This window comes from Dendrobates tinctorius, unplaced genomic scaffold (assembly GCF_039654945.1).
Source record: "Dendrobates tinctorius isolate UK_male_01 unplaced genomic scaffold, ASM3965494v1 ptg000226l, whole genome shotgun sequence".
Taxonomy (NCBI): domain Eukaryota; kingdom Metazoa; phylum Chordata; class Amphibia; order Anura; family Dendrobatidae; genus Dendrobates; species Dendrobates tinctorius.
Window position 1 is genome coordinate 5,524,693 of NW_027361893.1, and position 17,079 is coordinate 5,541,771.

The 17,079-nt window shown below is 42.8% G+C and overlaps 2 protein-coding genes and 1 long non-coding RNA gene across 5 annotated transcripts in view; 1 reads left to right on the top strand and 2 right to left on the bottom strand.

Moving 5' to 3' along the window:
- Positions 1-17,079, bottom strand: part of LOC141059269 (uncharacterized) — a 1,095,346-nt gene that overhangs the window by 397,719 nt on the left and 680,548 nt on the right. The gene's annotated exons all lie outside the window — the stretch shown is intronic.
- The window catches only part of LOC141059270 (uncharacterized), a 49,967-nt gene that overhangs the window by 12,497 nt on the left and 20,391 nt on the right, over positions 1-17,079 (top strand). The gene's annotated exons all lie outside the window — the stretch shown is intronic.
- The window catches only part of LOC141059245 (uncharacterized), a 44,089-nt gene continuing 28,773 nt past the window's right edge, over positions 1,764-17,079 (bottom strand). For all 3 annotated transcript variants that reach the window (XM_073555551.1, XM_073555550.1, XM_073555552.1), the window contains exon 7: positions 1,764-4,427. In XM_073555551.1, the coding sequence (XP_073411652.1) occupies positions 2,734-4,427 (1,694 nt within the window). In that variant the 3' untranslated portion in view covers positions 1,764-2,733. The remainder of the gene's footprint in view (positions 4,428-17,079) is intronic.

Sequence of the window (17,079 nt, forward strand, 5' to 3'; positions counted from 1 at the left end):
CCCACCGCCATTGGAGGCTTTCCCCGGGTGCCGGCGCGCGTTTCCCCCTTGCAGGACTCCGGAGGCCGCAAACCGGAAGTGCGCGTCACCAGTTTCCGGTTCACTGCCCGCCCCCTCTGGTGCGCGCGCCGGCTTCCTCCTGCAGCGCTGGAAGGAGGGAGGATGCCGGGGAGCTGTGCAGGACCCCGCAGGCACCATACCGCCCCGCTTTACCCCAGAGGGCGCGGGAGGGGCGGCAATGTCCCGAGTCACACCGCGGTGGAGACGGGAGCAGCATATGGAGAGGCGAACCCCCCGACCTCGGCTGCCCAGCTTCAGTAAGTATCCAGGGCTCCGCTCGCTGGCCACGGCAGCCCCTTGAGACCTCCATGCCCCGATAGGGGACAGGAAAAACACTGAGGTAGCAGGAAGGGGAGGGTTATTTAACCTCTTTGTGTTCCTGTCCCCTATTAGGGCGGGGAGACCACCTCCAAGGTGGCTGTCGTGGAAGGTGACTAGAGAAAAGTAGAATTTGCAAACGTACATTGATGTTACCGAGAGATGAGGGAGGAATAGCATTGCCTAACATCATAGGGTATAATTTGGCCTGCATCGCCAGACACATTCTTGACTGGCTAAGACACACTAGTAAATATTCAGATTACACATTGGAGGCCGATTGGTAAAAACCTTGGGACCTCACAGCGATCTTGCACTCCTCAAGCGTGACATTAGACCTGAAAGTGAGAAACTCAGTGACCTTTCGAGATACTAGGGGGCCTTGGAAGGCCATAAGATGCAAACTAGGCATGTCATGGAGGATATCTAAATATCTGACACCCTGGGGACACCCTGACTTTTGTCAAGGAAAAAATAACGCTCTGTTTAAAATCGGGAGAGACAAGGGAGTCAGAACTTTGGGGGACTTGATGCAGATTCAAGAAAACAGATGGATGACGGCAGATGAGATTTTTACCAGGTGGGGACTTGACTCCTCCCATAGTTTGCAATATGCTCAGTTGCGACATCACTTGTTCTCCAAATTGCGAGACTTACACAAAGAGTGTTATTCTTCTGAACTCGACAATCTTCTTTCAAGGCACATATCTGACGTGAACATCTCAACCATATACCGGCCAATGGGGCAGACCTTACTACCATCGGGCCCACAAGAGCTGTTTAAGAGCTGGGAAACTAGATTGCAGGAGACGGGGGTAGGGGAATTGATTTTGTCTGGGTGGAATGAGCTGCGTAAGCATGTAAGTAATGAAAGATGAAGGGATACTCATTTCCGATTGATGCACAGAGCAATATTGGGCTTTAATATACCGGTCACACAAGGAAAGGCGACAGGCTTGCCCAAAATGTGACACCTCCAGGACAGACATGTTCCACAGTATATGGGAATGTGATAACGTATACACTCAGTGGGAGGAGATGAAAGACTGGGTGGGAGGTTTGATGAACATGCACCTTCCACTAGACAAAATGTTATGGATTTTTCATAAGAGCACTTATTTAAGGTTAACCAAGTCAAACACTCAGCTATTGCATACTGTTGCAATCTTGTACAAAAGACTTATTTTAAGGCAATGGTTGGATGGGAACACACCGGGTCTCCGTCAGCTGTTGGTGGAACTAAAGAGGTTAATGACTCTAGAGAAAATAGAAGTGGAGAGCGACAAAGACACCAAGTATATTTTCCAGAGATATGATATCTATGACCTGAAGAAAAAAGCAGAGAAAGCACCACTGCAGAAAAGCGCACACTGCACCAAATATAATTAAGACTGAAATTAGTAATTTTATTGATACAAAAGAGTTATACACAATAAAAACATAATAAAATCACAAAACGATGGCATCCATAGTACCCATGATCCATATTAATACAGAAACATCATATAAGCATATATAAAAGTATGCATATCATCTAGCGACAATGTGGCAGTATACCCTCCCTATTCCTAGGCTCATGAGGACTGTATAACCCTAAAAAAAGCACAGCCCATAGGTAAGATGGACCAACCACACAAAACAATCCATTTTATATAACTTTCATACCGGGACCATGATAAGCCCAGATAGCAAGAAAGGGAGGGAAAAGTTAAACCCTACAAATATCAGTGATGCCGAAGCACACAATAAGGCAAAGCAATATCAAAAACTGCCATAAAAAAGATCAATTGCCGCAATGAAAATGCAGATACATGAATACCATACCCAGGACCATTAGCCCACGAGTATCGTCGTAACCCGTACGGCTTCGTCAGGGAAAGTCCACATATGTAAGCTACTTTTGAGATGTACCACTAATGTTTGGCTTTTGCATTTTTATATGTTTTTTGAAAATCAATAAAAAGGATTAAAAAAAACAAACAAAAAAAAAACAAAACACCGAAGCCAGAGATCAGCCACAGCCCTGACTTCCTGTTGATATTCAATACCTCCGAAGGCGAGGACAATGATGCCAAAATTGATTGGGTGCCCTTCTCGTGTGATATAACAACCTCACATGAGCTCTGGGAAAGCCATTGCCACTGCAACGGCCCTATCATGGGAGGTATGAGTGTTTTTATTTTATCGATGCCAAACATGAGGAATGACAAGGGGTTTTCCTCATAGTGTACAACCCCTTGAAGATACAATTTTAGGTTAAAATATTTCCAACATTCTGAACAAGGAAAACGCTTCTCCCCTGTGTGAGTTCTCTGATGTTTATTTAAAGTTGATTTTCATGCAAGTTTTCCCACATTAAGAACATGAAAAAGGTTTCTCCCCAGTGTGAGTTCTCTGGTGCTTAACAAAATTTGATTTCCGGTTAAAACTTTTCCCACATTCTGAACAAGAAAAAGGTTTCTTTCCTGTATGAGTTATTTGGTGTAAAACAAGATTACATTTCTGGTTAAAACATTTTCCACATTCTGAACAGAAAAAAGGCTTTTCCCCCGTGTGGGTTCTCCGGTGCTTAACCAAGTCTGATTTCCATGTAAAACATTTCCCACATTCTGAACAGGAAAAAGGCTTTTCCCCTGTGTGGGTTCTCCGGTGGCTAACCAAATGTGATTTCAACATAAAACATTTCCCACATTCTGAACAGGAAAAAGGCTGCTCCCCTCTGTGAGTTCTCTGGTGGCTATCAAAACTTATTTTCCATCTAAAACATTTCCCACATTCTGAACATGAAAAGGGCTTCTCCCCTCTGTGAGTTCTCTGGTGGCTATCAAGATTTGGTTTCCGGTGAAAACATTTCCCACATTCTGAACATGCAAAAGGCTTCACCCCTGTGTGGGTTCTCTGGTGATTAACCAGTTCTGATTTACGTGTAAAACATTTCACACATTCTGAACAGGAAAATGGCTTCTCCCCTGTGTGAGTTCTCTGGTGGCTATCAAGAAGCGATTTCCGGTTAAAACATTTCCCACATTCGGAACAGGAAAAAGGTTTCTCCCCTGTGTGAGTTCTCTGGTGAGTAACAAAATGTGATTTCCATTTAAAATATTTCCCACATTCTAAACAGGAAAAAGGTTTCTCCCCTGTGTGAGTTCTCTGGTGGCTATCAAATTGCTCTTTCTGGTTAAAACATTTCCCACATTCTGAGCAGGAAAAAGGCTTCTTCCCTGTGTGAGTTCTTTGGTGTGTAACAAGATTCGATTTCCGGTTAAAATATTTCCCACATTCTGAACAAGAAAAAGGTTTCTTTCCTGTATGAGTTATTTGGTGTAAAACAAGATTACATTTCTGGTTAAAACATTTTCCACATTCTGAACATACAAAAGGCTTCACCCCTGTGTGAGTTCTCTGGTGACTAACCAAATCTGATTTCCGTTTAAAACATTTCACACATTCCGAACAGGAAAATGGCTTCTCCCCTGTATGAGTTCTCTGGTGGCTATCAAGAAGCGATTTCCGGTTAAAACATTTCCCACATTCTGAACAGGAAAAAGGCTTTTCCCCTGTGTGGGTTCTCTGGTGGTTAACCAAATCTGATTTCTGGTTAAAACTTTTCCCACATGTTAAGCAGGAAACTGGCTTCTTCCCTGTGTGAGTTCTTTGGTGTATAGTAAGATTCCATTTCTGGTTAAAATATTTCCCACACTTGGAACAAGAAAATCTATTCTCCACTATTTGAATTTTTTGATGCTTAACAAAAGACTTTTCTAGGGGAAAACTATTTCCATGTTCTAAATGTGAAAATGGCTTCCTTGCTTTAGGAGCATTTTGCTTTTTAATGAATAGTTTGTGACTTTGATTTCCCTTAGTAGTCTGTAATGAATCAGAAGATGGAACCTGTTTCAAAGGATCAGATGACAGATCTTTGCTGTGAAGGGAGGATGATAAATCTGGAGTGATGGCATTCACTTCAGTTGTATCCTGTGGAATTTCCAGATCATCCGATTTAAAAATTGAAGATGTCAGCTGTCCCTCTGATCTCCTGGTACAGTCATCTGCAAAGAATAAAATAAATGATTTTACAATAAAAAAAACTTTGAATTATGTTTTTTTTATCATTTATACTTAAACGGTTATGTAAAAATATTGAATTATTCCCATAGACAATGACAGTTCAGTGTAAAAGACACCGAAACATGCAATAAAAAGCCATGTGTTATGAATGAGTCACCGGAGGAGGAAAAAACAAAAACACAAGCTAAGTCCAGAAAACCGGAGAGGTTGGTAGCTAACGGATTGCAGACCCCTGATCCTATTCACCACAACTGACAGTAGCCATGGGGGGTTCCTACGATGCCCTAGACCTCTCGTCACAGCCGGAGAGCTAAATAGGCCTAAAGAAAGGGGAAATCTAAACTGCCCCAGAGCAGACCCCAAAGCAATAGACAGCCCCCAACATGTATTGTCGGTGAAAAACAGATGAAAACACAAACACAGACAGAAAGACAGGCTGAGCAAATGATGGGGCCCAACTAACTAGATAGGAAAGGACAGAAAAGATGCTGGCTGCAATCCGCAAAAAACCCTGCCAAAAATAATGTCCAACACGTCTGATAGAAAAGGCCCTGAAGTCAATAGACTTCAAAATCACTATCAGCACTCAGGTATATTCTGAAGACAGAGCAAAGAGATCAACTGATCAGAGACAAAAATGGAGTTCAGCCCGTCCCAACCAGGGCTGGCTGAACACAAACACCAAGTAAACAGATAAAATCTCATGGAAAAATAGCAGAGCAAAAACTTAGCTTTTAGTAGACAGGAACTAAACTGGATGCCAGAGCTCAGAGCAGAAAGGATCACCAGCAACCCTGCAGGGCGTCGGCTGCCTTATATCCACTCTGAAATTCCGGATATCCAATCACTCTCCACCTGTTCAGATGACAGGTTCTTCCCATCCAGATCAATTTCACTACCTCCTTTCACCAGCAGAGGGAGTTCATCAGACATCAAAGGTGAAGGAGAAAATGAACTCATAATAGCCATGTAGGTGAAAAATACCAATAAAAACTTCTACTTATCCCACAAAAAGTAAGAACTCACTCACATCCTTCATCTGTCAATGGAAAAACAGAGGTTTCCACATTATTAGTGGCTGAAAGGCATTGAGAAGTAGTATGGCTTCCATAAACCAATACAGCAACATCTGCTCTCCCAAATTCAAATCTCCTTCTCGTTTCTGAGCCTTGCAGAGTGCCCAAACCACATCTAGCATTTATGTATTTGGCATTACTATTGTGAGACAAACTCACTTAATTTACGGCGTGCCTCCTGGAGCACAATCTGGGCACTATGTGTTGGGTAATAAAACTGCAAATGTGCAATTTTCACTCTTTAATATCCACTGTGTGCTAATTTCCAGAAAATGTCTTTGGAGTCAAAATAGTCACTAGTCCTATAGATTAATTCAATGAAAGTTATGATTTCCAAAATGGAGTCTTTTAATGGGGATTTCTTGTGCTCTGGTTTTCTGCCATTTACTTGTGTTGTGGCTTCTGCAAATACTGTGTCCCATCTCCTCGGGTATCTGCTCCTGTGACGTCTGCTTCTGTCACCAGGCACAGCCTTATTTATTCTGCAGGCAGCACTAGTGATGAAGGAGACGTCGGAGCCAAAAGGTCTGGGCGGCACAGGCTTTGTCCAGCCACTGAGATCGGGGTGCCTGGGACCTTTAATACCATCCAGTCTGGCAGTATGAGTTTGTGTGCTGTCCTGCTAAATTCATCCTACATCAGCCAATTGGAAAGCACCACACCCTACTAAAGCGCAAAGCATATTGACGGAAGCTGCCAGATACAATCTTGCTCTCCTCTAGTTCAGTCCTATATGTTCAGCTATCAGCTTGTTTATTTGTTTCCTGTTGTGATCACGAACTGTTGCTAGACGTAATATTAACCAACAGGCCAGAGCACATATCAAATATAAGGGTTGGGGGTCACTTGGGTAATAGTGATCACAAAATAGTAAGTTTTCATGTATCCTTTAAAGGGAATCTGTCACCTATTTTTTCGCATATAAGATGCGGCCACCGCCATCAGGGGATTATCTACAGCATTCTGTAATGGTGCAGATAAACCCCCGATGTAATCTGAAAGAAAAGAAAAACAAGTTATATTATACTGCTTTGTCCTGTCGAGGACAGAGCAGTGCGCCTGCGCCGCGCCGGGAAGCAAGAAGGAGGTAGTCATCGCTAGAAGATGGGAGGCGCCGGACCCACATCGCGACACCTATCGGATCCGGAACGGACCAGACTGCCCACTGGTGAGTATAATATAACTTGTTTTTCTTCTCCTTCAGGTTACATCGGGGGCTTATCTACAGCATTACAGAATGCTGTAGATAAAACCCTGATGGCGGTGGCCGCATCTTATATGCAAAAAAATAGGTGACAGATTCCCTTTAATAAGATGTGTAGCACAAGGACACTAATCTTCAAGAAGGCAAATTTCCAACGGTTGAGAGACGTTTATTAGCATCCTGAATAGGACCTGTGCACAATATATACCATATGGGAATAAACATGCTAGAAATAGGAGGAGACCACTATGGCTAAATAGAGCTGTAAGGGGTGCAATAAGTGACAAAAAGAAAGCATTTAGAGCATTAAAGCAAGTAGGTAGTGATGAGGCAGTAAATAAATACAGAAAATTAAATAAATTCTGTAAAAAGCAAATCAAGACAGCAAAGATTGAGACAGAGAGACTCATTGCCAGAGAAAGTAAAAATAATCCCAAAATATTTTTTAACTACATAAATAGTAAGAAACTAAAAAAGATAATGTTGGTCCCCTTAAAATAATCTGGGTGAAATGGTGGATGAGGAAAAAGCCAATATGCTAAATGACTCTTTTCAAACAGTATTTACACAAGAAAATCCCATGACATAACATGATCAGCGATAACAAAAATTCCCCATTAAATGTCACCTGCTTAACCCAGCAGAAAGTAATACTCCCGGGCCATAGAATGTAATGGTGTTTGCGCAATAATGATTTTATGCTTTGCCCATAGTTGGGCAAAGCATCCTGTGCACACGCGGGAGGACATTTGATTGCGCACGCACGTTAAATCTTCAAAAACGCACGAATTACACCAAATAAATGCGTACAGCAAGTCAGGAGGGGGGGGGGGAAGGAACAATAAGGTATTTATTGATCAAAGGTGGGGGGGGCAAGGGGTATGAAAAGTACTGGTATAATGCATAGTTGACACGGAATCCAATCATTTTTTTATTTGATATGCAGAAAGTGGTGACAGATTACCTTTAAAGATTCCATAATAACAAGGTCTGTACCACAGGACTGGCGTATAGCAAATGTGGTGCCAATATTCAAAAAGGGGACAAAAACTGAACTTGAAAATTATAGGCCAATAAGCTTAACTTCTACTGTGGGTAAAATCCTGGAGGGTTTTCTAAGAGATACTTGTTGTGAGTTCATTTTCCCCTTCGTCACTGAGGTCTGGTGAACTCCCTATTCTGGTGAAGGAAGGTAATGAGCCTGATTATCAGGCACCTGAACCTGATGAGGATGACTGGCTGAGTGGAGTCACGGACTGGATATAAGGCTGCCGACGCCCTTCTGCCCTGCGGGTGATTTCTCTGTGGACTTCTAGGACACCAGTCTGATTCCTGCTCCTCTAAGCTAAGTTTTTCTGCTTTGCCTGTTTGCATTAGTGTTTTGTTTTTGTTTTCCTTGCTTTTCTGGATTCTGCCATTCCCTGCTGGGATGAGCTGAATGTCCTTTTGCCTGTAGCTCTGTCTTCAGAATATTCCTGAGTACTGACATAGCTTTTTTGAAGCCTAGCGTCTTCAGGGCCTTTTTCACTGTCAGTCTGTTGGCTCTTATTTTCATAGGGTTTTTCACGGATTGCAGACAGCAGCCTTCCTGTCCTTTTCTATCTAGCTAGATTGGGCCCCGTCTTTGCTCAGTCTATCTTTCTGCCTGTGTTAGTGTTTTCATCTTGCTTCACCGTCATTATATGTTGGGGGCTGCCTATTGCTTTGGGGTCTGCTCTGGGGCAGTTTAGTTTTCCCCTTTCTTTCTTTAGGCCTAGCTATTTCTCCGGCTGTGATCGAGGGGACTAGGGTATCGTAGGAACCCCCAACGGCTACTGCTAGTTGTGTTGATAGGTTCAGGGGTCTGCAATCCGATAGCTGCCAACTTCTCTGGTTTTCTGGACTTAGATAGCATTTCTGTTTTTGCCTCCTACGGTGACTCAATCATAACAGATACTATACTGGAGTATCTGAAGAAGAATAACCTCATGACCCAATATTAACATGGTTTGACGAGGGACCGTTCCTGTCAGACTAATCTGATAAGTAGAGTTGAGCGATTTTGGTCGGATCGGGTTTCGTGAAACCCGACTGTAATAAAATTTGAGTCGGATGAAGCTGGTCTGACTAGGGCAAAAAAAGTCGGAGTTTCATCCGAAACCCGACCCCAATGCAAGTCAATGGGGAATAAAAGTCGGCACTGAGCGGATGACATTCATCCACTCAATGCCGACTTTTATTCCCCATTGACTTACATTGGGGTCAGGTTTCGGACGAAACTCTGACTTTTTTTGCTCTAGTCAGACCAGTTTCATCCGACTCAAATGTTTCAGTCGGGTTTCACGAAACCCGATGCGACCAAAGTCGCTCAACTCTACTGATAAGCTTTTATGAAGAGGTAAGTTCCAGACAGGACCTAGGAAATGCAGTGGACGTGGTGTACATGGACTTTTCAAAAGCTTTTGATACAGTGCCACACAAAAGGTTGATGCATAAAATGGGAACAATGGGGATAGAGGAAAATATGTTTTAAGTGGGTTAAGAGCTGGATCAGGGATAGGAAACAAAGGGTGATTATTAATGGAGCACACTCGGACTGGGTCACGGTTAGCAGTGAGGTACCACAGGAGTCAGAATTGGGTCCGCTTCTTTTTAACATTTAATGACTTTGTAGGGGGCATTGAGAGAGGAATTTCAATATTTGCAGAGGACATTAAACTCTGCAGGGTAATCAATACAGAGGACAATTTTATATTACAGGAGGATTTATGTAAACTAGAAGCATGGGCTGATAAATGGCAAATGAGCTTTAAATCCTTTCTGACATTGGACGTACTATTACGTCCATGTACCCTGGGACTTAATGCTCATGGACGGAATAGCACGTCATATGCGATCGCAGCCGGGTGTCAGCTGATACCCGCCACTAAGTACCAGGAGCAGTCACGGACCGCTCCCGGCACTTTAACCCCCGGAACATGGTGTCAAACAATCGCAGCATTCTGGAGCCGGCAGAGGGGCTGACAGCTTATATGGCATGCAGATCTGCATGCCATATAAGCGATCAGCTTGCACAAAATGAGGGTCCCATAGCGAGACACAGTGTTAAAGAATGAAATTAAAAAAATTAAATTGTAAAAGTATTTAAAAAAAATTATAAAAAAAAATTATTAAATCAATATTTGAAGGTAAAAAAAAAATTTGAATAAAAAGTACCTATTTAGTATCGCGGCGTCCGTAATGACCCCACCTATAAAACTGTCCCCTTTAGTGAACACCATTGAAAAAAATGGCAAAAAACCAATGCTTTATTATCATACCGCCGAACGAAAAGTGGATTAACACGCGATCAAAAAGACAGATATAAATAAACGTGGTACCGCTGAAAACGTCATCTTGACACGCAAAAAGCGAGCCACCACACAGCATCAGTGAAAAAATAGATAAGTTATAGCTCTCAGAATAAAGAGAAGCAAAAATAATTAATTTTTCTAAAAAAGCGTAAAAACATAGAACTGCCTTATGAACTTTACCACATGTGGAACGGTGTAAACGCACCCCCCAAAAGAAATTTATGAATTACTTTTTTTTGTTAATTCTGCCTCCCAAAAAGCGATAAAAAAAAAAAGTCATATGCCCCAAAAATGGTACCAATAAAAATGTGAAATCGTGCCACAAAAAACAAGACCACACATGACTGTGGGCCAAAATATGGAAAAAATGATAGCTCTCAAAATGTGGTGATATAAAAACTATTTTTTGCAATAAAATGCATCTTTTAGTGTGTGACAGCTGCCAAACATAAAAACCCGCTATAAATAGTAAATCAAACCCCCTTTATCTCCACTTTAGGGAAAAATAATAAAATAAAAAAAGTATTTATTTCCATTTTCACATAGGGTAGGGTCATGGTTGGAGTTAGAATTGGGGGGTTTCCACTGTTTAGGCACATCAGGGGCTCGCCAAACGCGACATGGCGTCTGATTGCAATTCCAGCCAATTCTGCGTTTGAAAAGTCAAACAGTGCTCCTTCCCTTCCGACCTCTGCCATGCGCCCAAACAGTGGTTTACCTGGAAATATGGGGTATCAACATACTTTGGATAAATTGTACAACAACTTTTGAGGTCCTGCCTTTCCCGTTACCCTTGGTAAAATAAAACAAATTGGATCTGAAATAAATTTTTTGTGAAAAAAATTTAAATGTTCATTTTTTTCAAACATTTAAAAAATTACTGTGAAGCACCTGAAGGGTTAATAAACTTATTGAATGTGGTTTTGAGCAGCTTCAAGAGTGCAGTTTTTAGAATGGTGTCACTTTTGGGTATTTTCCATCATATAGACCCCTCAAAGTGACTTCAAATGTAATGTGGTCCCCAAAAAAAGGTGTTTTAAAAATAAGGAATCACCGGTCGACTTTTAACCCTCATACCTTCCTGACAAGAAAAAAAACAATTTGGTTCCAAAATTGTGCTGATGTAAATTAGACATGTGGGAAATGTTATTCATTAACTATTTTTCGTAACATATTTCTCTGTTTTAAGGGCATGAAAATTAAAAGTTGGAAAACTGCAAAATTTTCACCAATTTTCTGTTTTTTTTTCACAAATAAACGCAAGTCATATCAGAGAAATTTTACCACTAACATGATGTACAATGTCACGAGAAAACTGTCAGAATCGCCTGATCCATGGAAGCGTTCCAGAGTTAATGCCTCATAAAGGGCAGTGGTCAGAACTGTAAAAATTGGCCTGGTCATTAACATGCAAACCACCCTTGGGGGTAAAGGGGTTAAAGAAAGGTTGAAAGATGCTTTGGCAGTGAATTAAACTTCAGAGTCCTTAGAGACTGCCATGTCATTGGCTACAAGTGTGGACAGACGCCCTCGGGATAGATGGATAAGACCACCTTCTCCGAAGCCCTCTTTCCGGACAATACTCCTGTGCCCGGGGGACGGTCTAGGGGTGAACCAGTGCTTGTGGAGTTAGAGGAAGCCATGCAGTTAGGAGGTGCTTCTGCGTCAAATGTCTCCCCTGAGATTCCCAAGAAAAAGGGCGGGTATTTCTTTAATGGGAGAAAGGGATATTTTATCGGGGCCTGTCCCATAATTCCAAAGTGACTTGATTAACCCTTGAGAGTCTGGAGGTGGATAATTGTAATTCTCAATTTGTGCTGACAGCAGAGGTGGTGCTACAGTGAAAAACAAAGAATTTCTGTGCTTGTAGACAGTGGAGCTGGATTCATGATGGTTGATGCGGAGTTTGCTAGAACTCACAGACTTGTTTGCTCTACCTTAGCTAAGCTCATTCCTATTTATGCCATCGACTCAGCGCCACTCACACAGAGAACTTTGACACAGATTGTTCGTAACATAAGACTGAAGGTGGGGTCTTTGCCTTAAGAGGCAATTCCTTGTTATGTCCTGGAGGGTCTCCCCAATTGTACTGGGTTTACCCTGGTTGGTGAAACATAATCTGATAGTGGATTACTAGATAAATTGTGGAATGGGGAGATTACTGCCATGAGAACTGCTTAAACATTTCCCTTTCTGCAGTATCTACGGGGACCTTACCTGCATTTTTGTCTGGTTTGGAGGACATATTTTCTGAGAAAGTGTGTCACGATTTGCCTCCCCATCATGCATATGACTGTCCTATTAACATGACTCCAGGAGCTAAAGTACCCATGTCCGGACTGAACAATCTTTCCAGCCCTGAGAGACAAGCCATGAAATATTTTATTGCTGAGAGTCTTGAGATGGGATACATCAGACCTTCATCTTCGCCTGTGGCAGCAGAGTTCTTTTTCGTGAAAAAGATAGTGGTCTTGTGAAGGGTTAAAACTAAAATCAGAGCTGAAGTTTCATTTTCTCCATTCTCTGAAGGTTTCGTTTCTCTATTTTTGTTGCTGTAAGATAAATTTTTGTAATTAGGGTGAAAAAGTTCAGGCTGTCATGAAACCAGACTGTTCCCATCAGGTGCAAGATAAGGGAACCGGGGGTGTAGAATTCTGAAGAATTAGCCATTATACTACTTTCTATGCGATTTGGATACGGACATATATGCAGTTTCCGATTTCCTTGCAATATTATTGGCTTATAAAGTGAAATGATGCTATTGGTAGTTGAGAACTTTGCATAATTAAGCAAAATATTATAAAAGAAGTGACTAAAATAAAGGGGACTAGTGATCTGTCTTGATCCTCGTGTACAGAGACCCCCGTCTCCGTGTGGTCATTCCCAGTTGCTAGCAACGCCCTGTGAATTAATTTGGAAATCACTGGATCAACCGTGAAGGGTTAATTTAGCCTTCCCTCAACAGTCTCTGTCCCTGTTTAGATTTCCTGGAATTAAATCTAATTACTATCCGAGATCCATATCCTCTTCCTCTGATTCCAGATTTATCCAACCAGGTTGTAGGATTGTGGGAGCTAAGGTTTTCTCCAAGTAGGATTTAAGGGGGGGCCTATAATCTGGTTAGAATCAGGGATATGGATGAATGGAAAATGGCATTCAATATCCCTGAGGGACATTTCAAATTCCTGGTTATGCCTTTCGGTCTGACCAATTCACGGGTGGTGTTCCAGCACTTCATAAATTATATTTTCCATCATTTGGTGGGCAGGCTTGTGGTGTTCTATCTGGATGATATTTTTGGTTTATTCACCTGATTTGGAGACACATCAAAGACATGTTAAACAGGTGCTTCAGATATTAAGGGATAAGAAGCTTTATGCCAAACTAGAGAAATGTGTTTTTGCCATCCAGGAGGTGCAGTTTTACTAATTTTTACCAGAAGTTTATTCAAAATTATTCGGCAATTGTGAAACCCCTTACTGACATGACAAGGGGTCTAATTTTTCTAAATGGTCGAATGCTGCTCAGCAGGCTTTTTCCTCCTTAATGAGTTGCATTGACCCTGCACCTATACTCAGCCTGATGTTTCTCACCCTTTTATCGTAGAACTGGATGCAACGGAGGTGGGGGTTGGTGCTGTGCTGTCTCAGTGTCCGTCCACTGGTAAATGGAGTTCATGCGCCTTCTTTTCCAAAAGATTATCCTCGGCTGAGAGAAATTATGACGTGGGTAGTAGGGAGCTTCTAACAATTAAATTGGCGTTCGAGGAATGACAACAATGGTTGGAGGGGGCAGTCCATCGTATTACTGTTATCATGAACAAGAACCGGTCATATCTTCAATTGGCTAAACGTCTCAAACCTAAACAAGCTGGGTGATACCTGTTCTTTACTAGATTTAATTTTGTGGTCATTTTCCGTCCAGGAGTTAAAAACACCAAGGCTGATGCTTTGTCCCAGAGCTTCCCTGGTGGTGGTGAACACGAGAACCCTGCCACAATTATACAGAAGGGGTAGTTATTTCAGTCTTGCACCCTGACCTGGAGGGAGAGGTGTTGGGGGCTCAGGGGGATGCTCCTGCCCTTAGGGGAGGTTATTTGTACAGTATAATTTGTGCTGTAAAGTTATTAGGGAACATAACTTGGTGCTTGCTGGTCATCCAGGGGGTAAGGCAACCGTGGACCTCCTTTCTCGTAGTTTTTGGTGGCCATGGTTGCATTGGGATGTGGTTGAACAGGTGTCTGATTGCAGTGTTTACGCGTGTTCTAAAGTATTGCATACCTGTCTGTCTGGTCCTCTTATTCCACTTCACATTCCTAGTAGACCATGGACACACCTGTCCATGGATTTTATTACTAAATTGGCAGGCAAGATGGCGGTTCTGGTGGATGTAGATCGGTTCACTAAAATGGTGCATTTCATCGCATTACCAGCACAGGTTTTTGTTAAGGAGATCATGAAGCTTCATGGGGTTCCCTCCAATGTGGTGTCAGATCGGGGGACCCAATTTGTTTAAGTTCTGGAAAGCTTTCAGTTTTCGAATGGGGGTGCAGTTGTCCTCTCTGCTTTCCATCCTCAGTCAAATGGACAGACCGAGTGCATTATTCAGAATTTAGAAACCCTAACAGAGCCCAATGCATCCCCAAAGTAAGGGTTCCATGCCAATATACTGCTAAGATAGCAATAGACAGTAGATTATGCAATACAAAATATAAAAGCCCTTTAAAATGGAACAAGGGGATTGCACTGTAAGCAAGGAGGGGGACCTGGAGACAGCAGCTGGCCTGACACATTAGTGATAACCTTCTCTGTGAATGTCAGATCTATGAAAGAGAGAAAAGCCATAAAACTGACAAAGATTAAAGGCCCCTTTACATTTAGCGATGCACCAGCGATTCCGACCACGATACGACCCGGTCATGATCGCTGGTGCATCACTAAATGGTCGCTAGTGAGCTGCCAAACAGGCAGATCTCACTAGCGATGCAGCAGCGGTCGGCGGTTGTACTCACCTTTCAGACGCGGCGAGGGTGACGTCTTCCGCCTGCGTGCATGGCTCGCTCGTCGGCGCCAGCAGGAAGCCGACGACGAGAAATGGACCAGGCCGATGTCGCGCGATCAGCGATAGCCAGCGGGGGAGCCAGTCGGAGGTAAGTATCACATGTAGCGATATCGCTAGCAAGATCGCTGCTGCGTCACAAAATCGGTGACGCTTTAGCGATATTACTAGCGATATCGCTATGTGTAAAGCCCCCTTTAGAAACACTCAGACTCTATTGATAGACTTCAACTAACAAGGGGAAAAAAACAAATGTGTTATTCTATCAGGGCACTACCAAGCTTGTAACCAGACTCTCAGAAAATATTACAAGAACATCAAAACGCAGGGCATTAAGAATGGCACACAAATCAGAGTACAGGATGAGGAGGACCCTGAGACTTTTAATCTTTTCATAAACATTTATAAAAATGGAACTATCATGGTACAAGGAACAGAACCCAAGATGGAGGAATTTAAGCAACAATTCCAGAACATTAAGAATCAAGTTGAAATGCAAACCCTGAGGCAGGGAGGAAGCATAACTACTCCCGATCAGTTCACAGCAGACAGTCACTAGCTTTCCCCAGCCCCATCTACCTCACATCCCACCATGGATAATATACTCAGAGACTGCCTGTCCCAACTAGAAAGTGAGTTTATACAATTCAAAGAGGAATTTCAAAGAAGCCAAGATCAGAGAAATGCAAATGACCAACTGAAGGAGTAATTATCAAGGCTGAAAAGCGACCAGTGTGAAATGCAAAGGTCACCGCGAAGACTGCAGGAAGAAAATGCATACCTCAAAGAAGAAATAACAGCTAAAATCATCAAACCTGCAAAAAAAGCCAGAGAGGGTACCTCAAAGTACAAGCAGTCCCCCAAAACCAAGGCCTGCACCAACCATCTCGGTGCCTGACACACCACAGACCAGCAATAGCCCCAGCAAGAAGGACACTACACACAACCCCAGCAATAAAAGTATAGCCCTATCCACATGGCAAATCAGGGCAACCAAAACCCCCGAACCCAACACTGCAAAGGAAAATTCTACTCTCAATCCCAGCAACAAATATACACCCTCATCTTCACAGCAACCCAGGGCAACCAACAGCCAAGGACACACAAAAAACCAAACAGCCCAAACAAAACACAGGGCCCTGACCGCGCTAATAAGACTCAAACGAGAAATACCTGGACACTGACTGTTCCCGGGGCACAAAAATCCGCTGGTCAACAATCCCACAAATAGAGGTGATCAATAACCCATACATCTCATATTACACACCGGCCCAAATGATATTCACCAAGAGACAGCCACCCAAGGCCTATCAAAACTCTCAATAGCTGCCTAGCTAAAGTTTCCCAGATCCAAAATATTCCTGTCTGCCTTGCTTCCAAGGAAAGACATAGACCAACAGGTAACCCAGCAAATCAATTCAGAGCTGACTGCCAGTATCGCCTTAACACCAGACATACAACTGGCAAGACACCCCGAAATAACGCTCCATCACTTGTACAACGACAAGCACCTCAATAAACAATGGTTCAGACATCTAGCCAGAGAGCTAAAGGACATCGGTCTAAACAAACCTCCGCGACCACAAGCAAGATGCCCAAACAGATGGCAACCCACTGTGATCCGCAGTGAGAATCCACAGAGAGGGCAGAAGTACTGGAGACCACAAGTCCCACAATGGCAACACAAAATAACAGAGGGCAGCTACATGGCAGAAGGACATTGCTCAACACATTGTGCAGCAAACTCATGGGACACCCTTAAAACATTCCACCTAAATCCACCACTTGAACTGTTATGTCCTATGAAAATCTTCCTCCATTATAAGGTATATCGACTAAACAGGACATCCTTATTTATTAGCAGCTGGAACATTCAAGGATTGAATGCTTCAGCTTTTTGGTCCAAGATAAACGACACAGACTTCAAACAAAGGCTAAAGAACAGACATCCAGATCCTCCTAG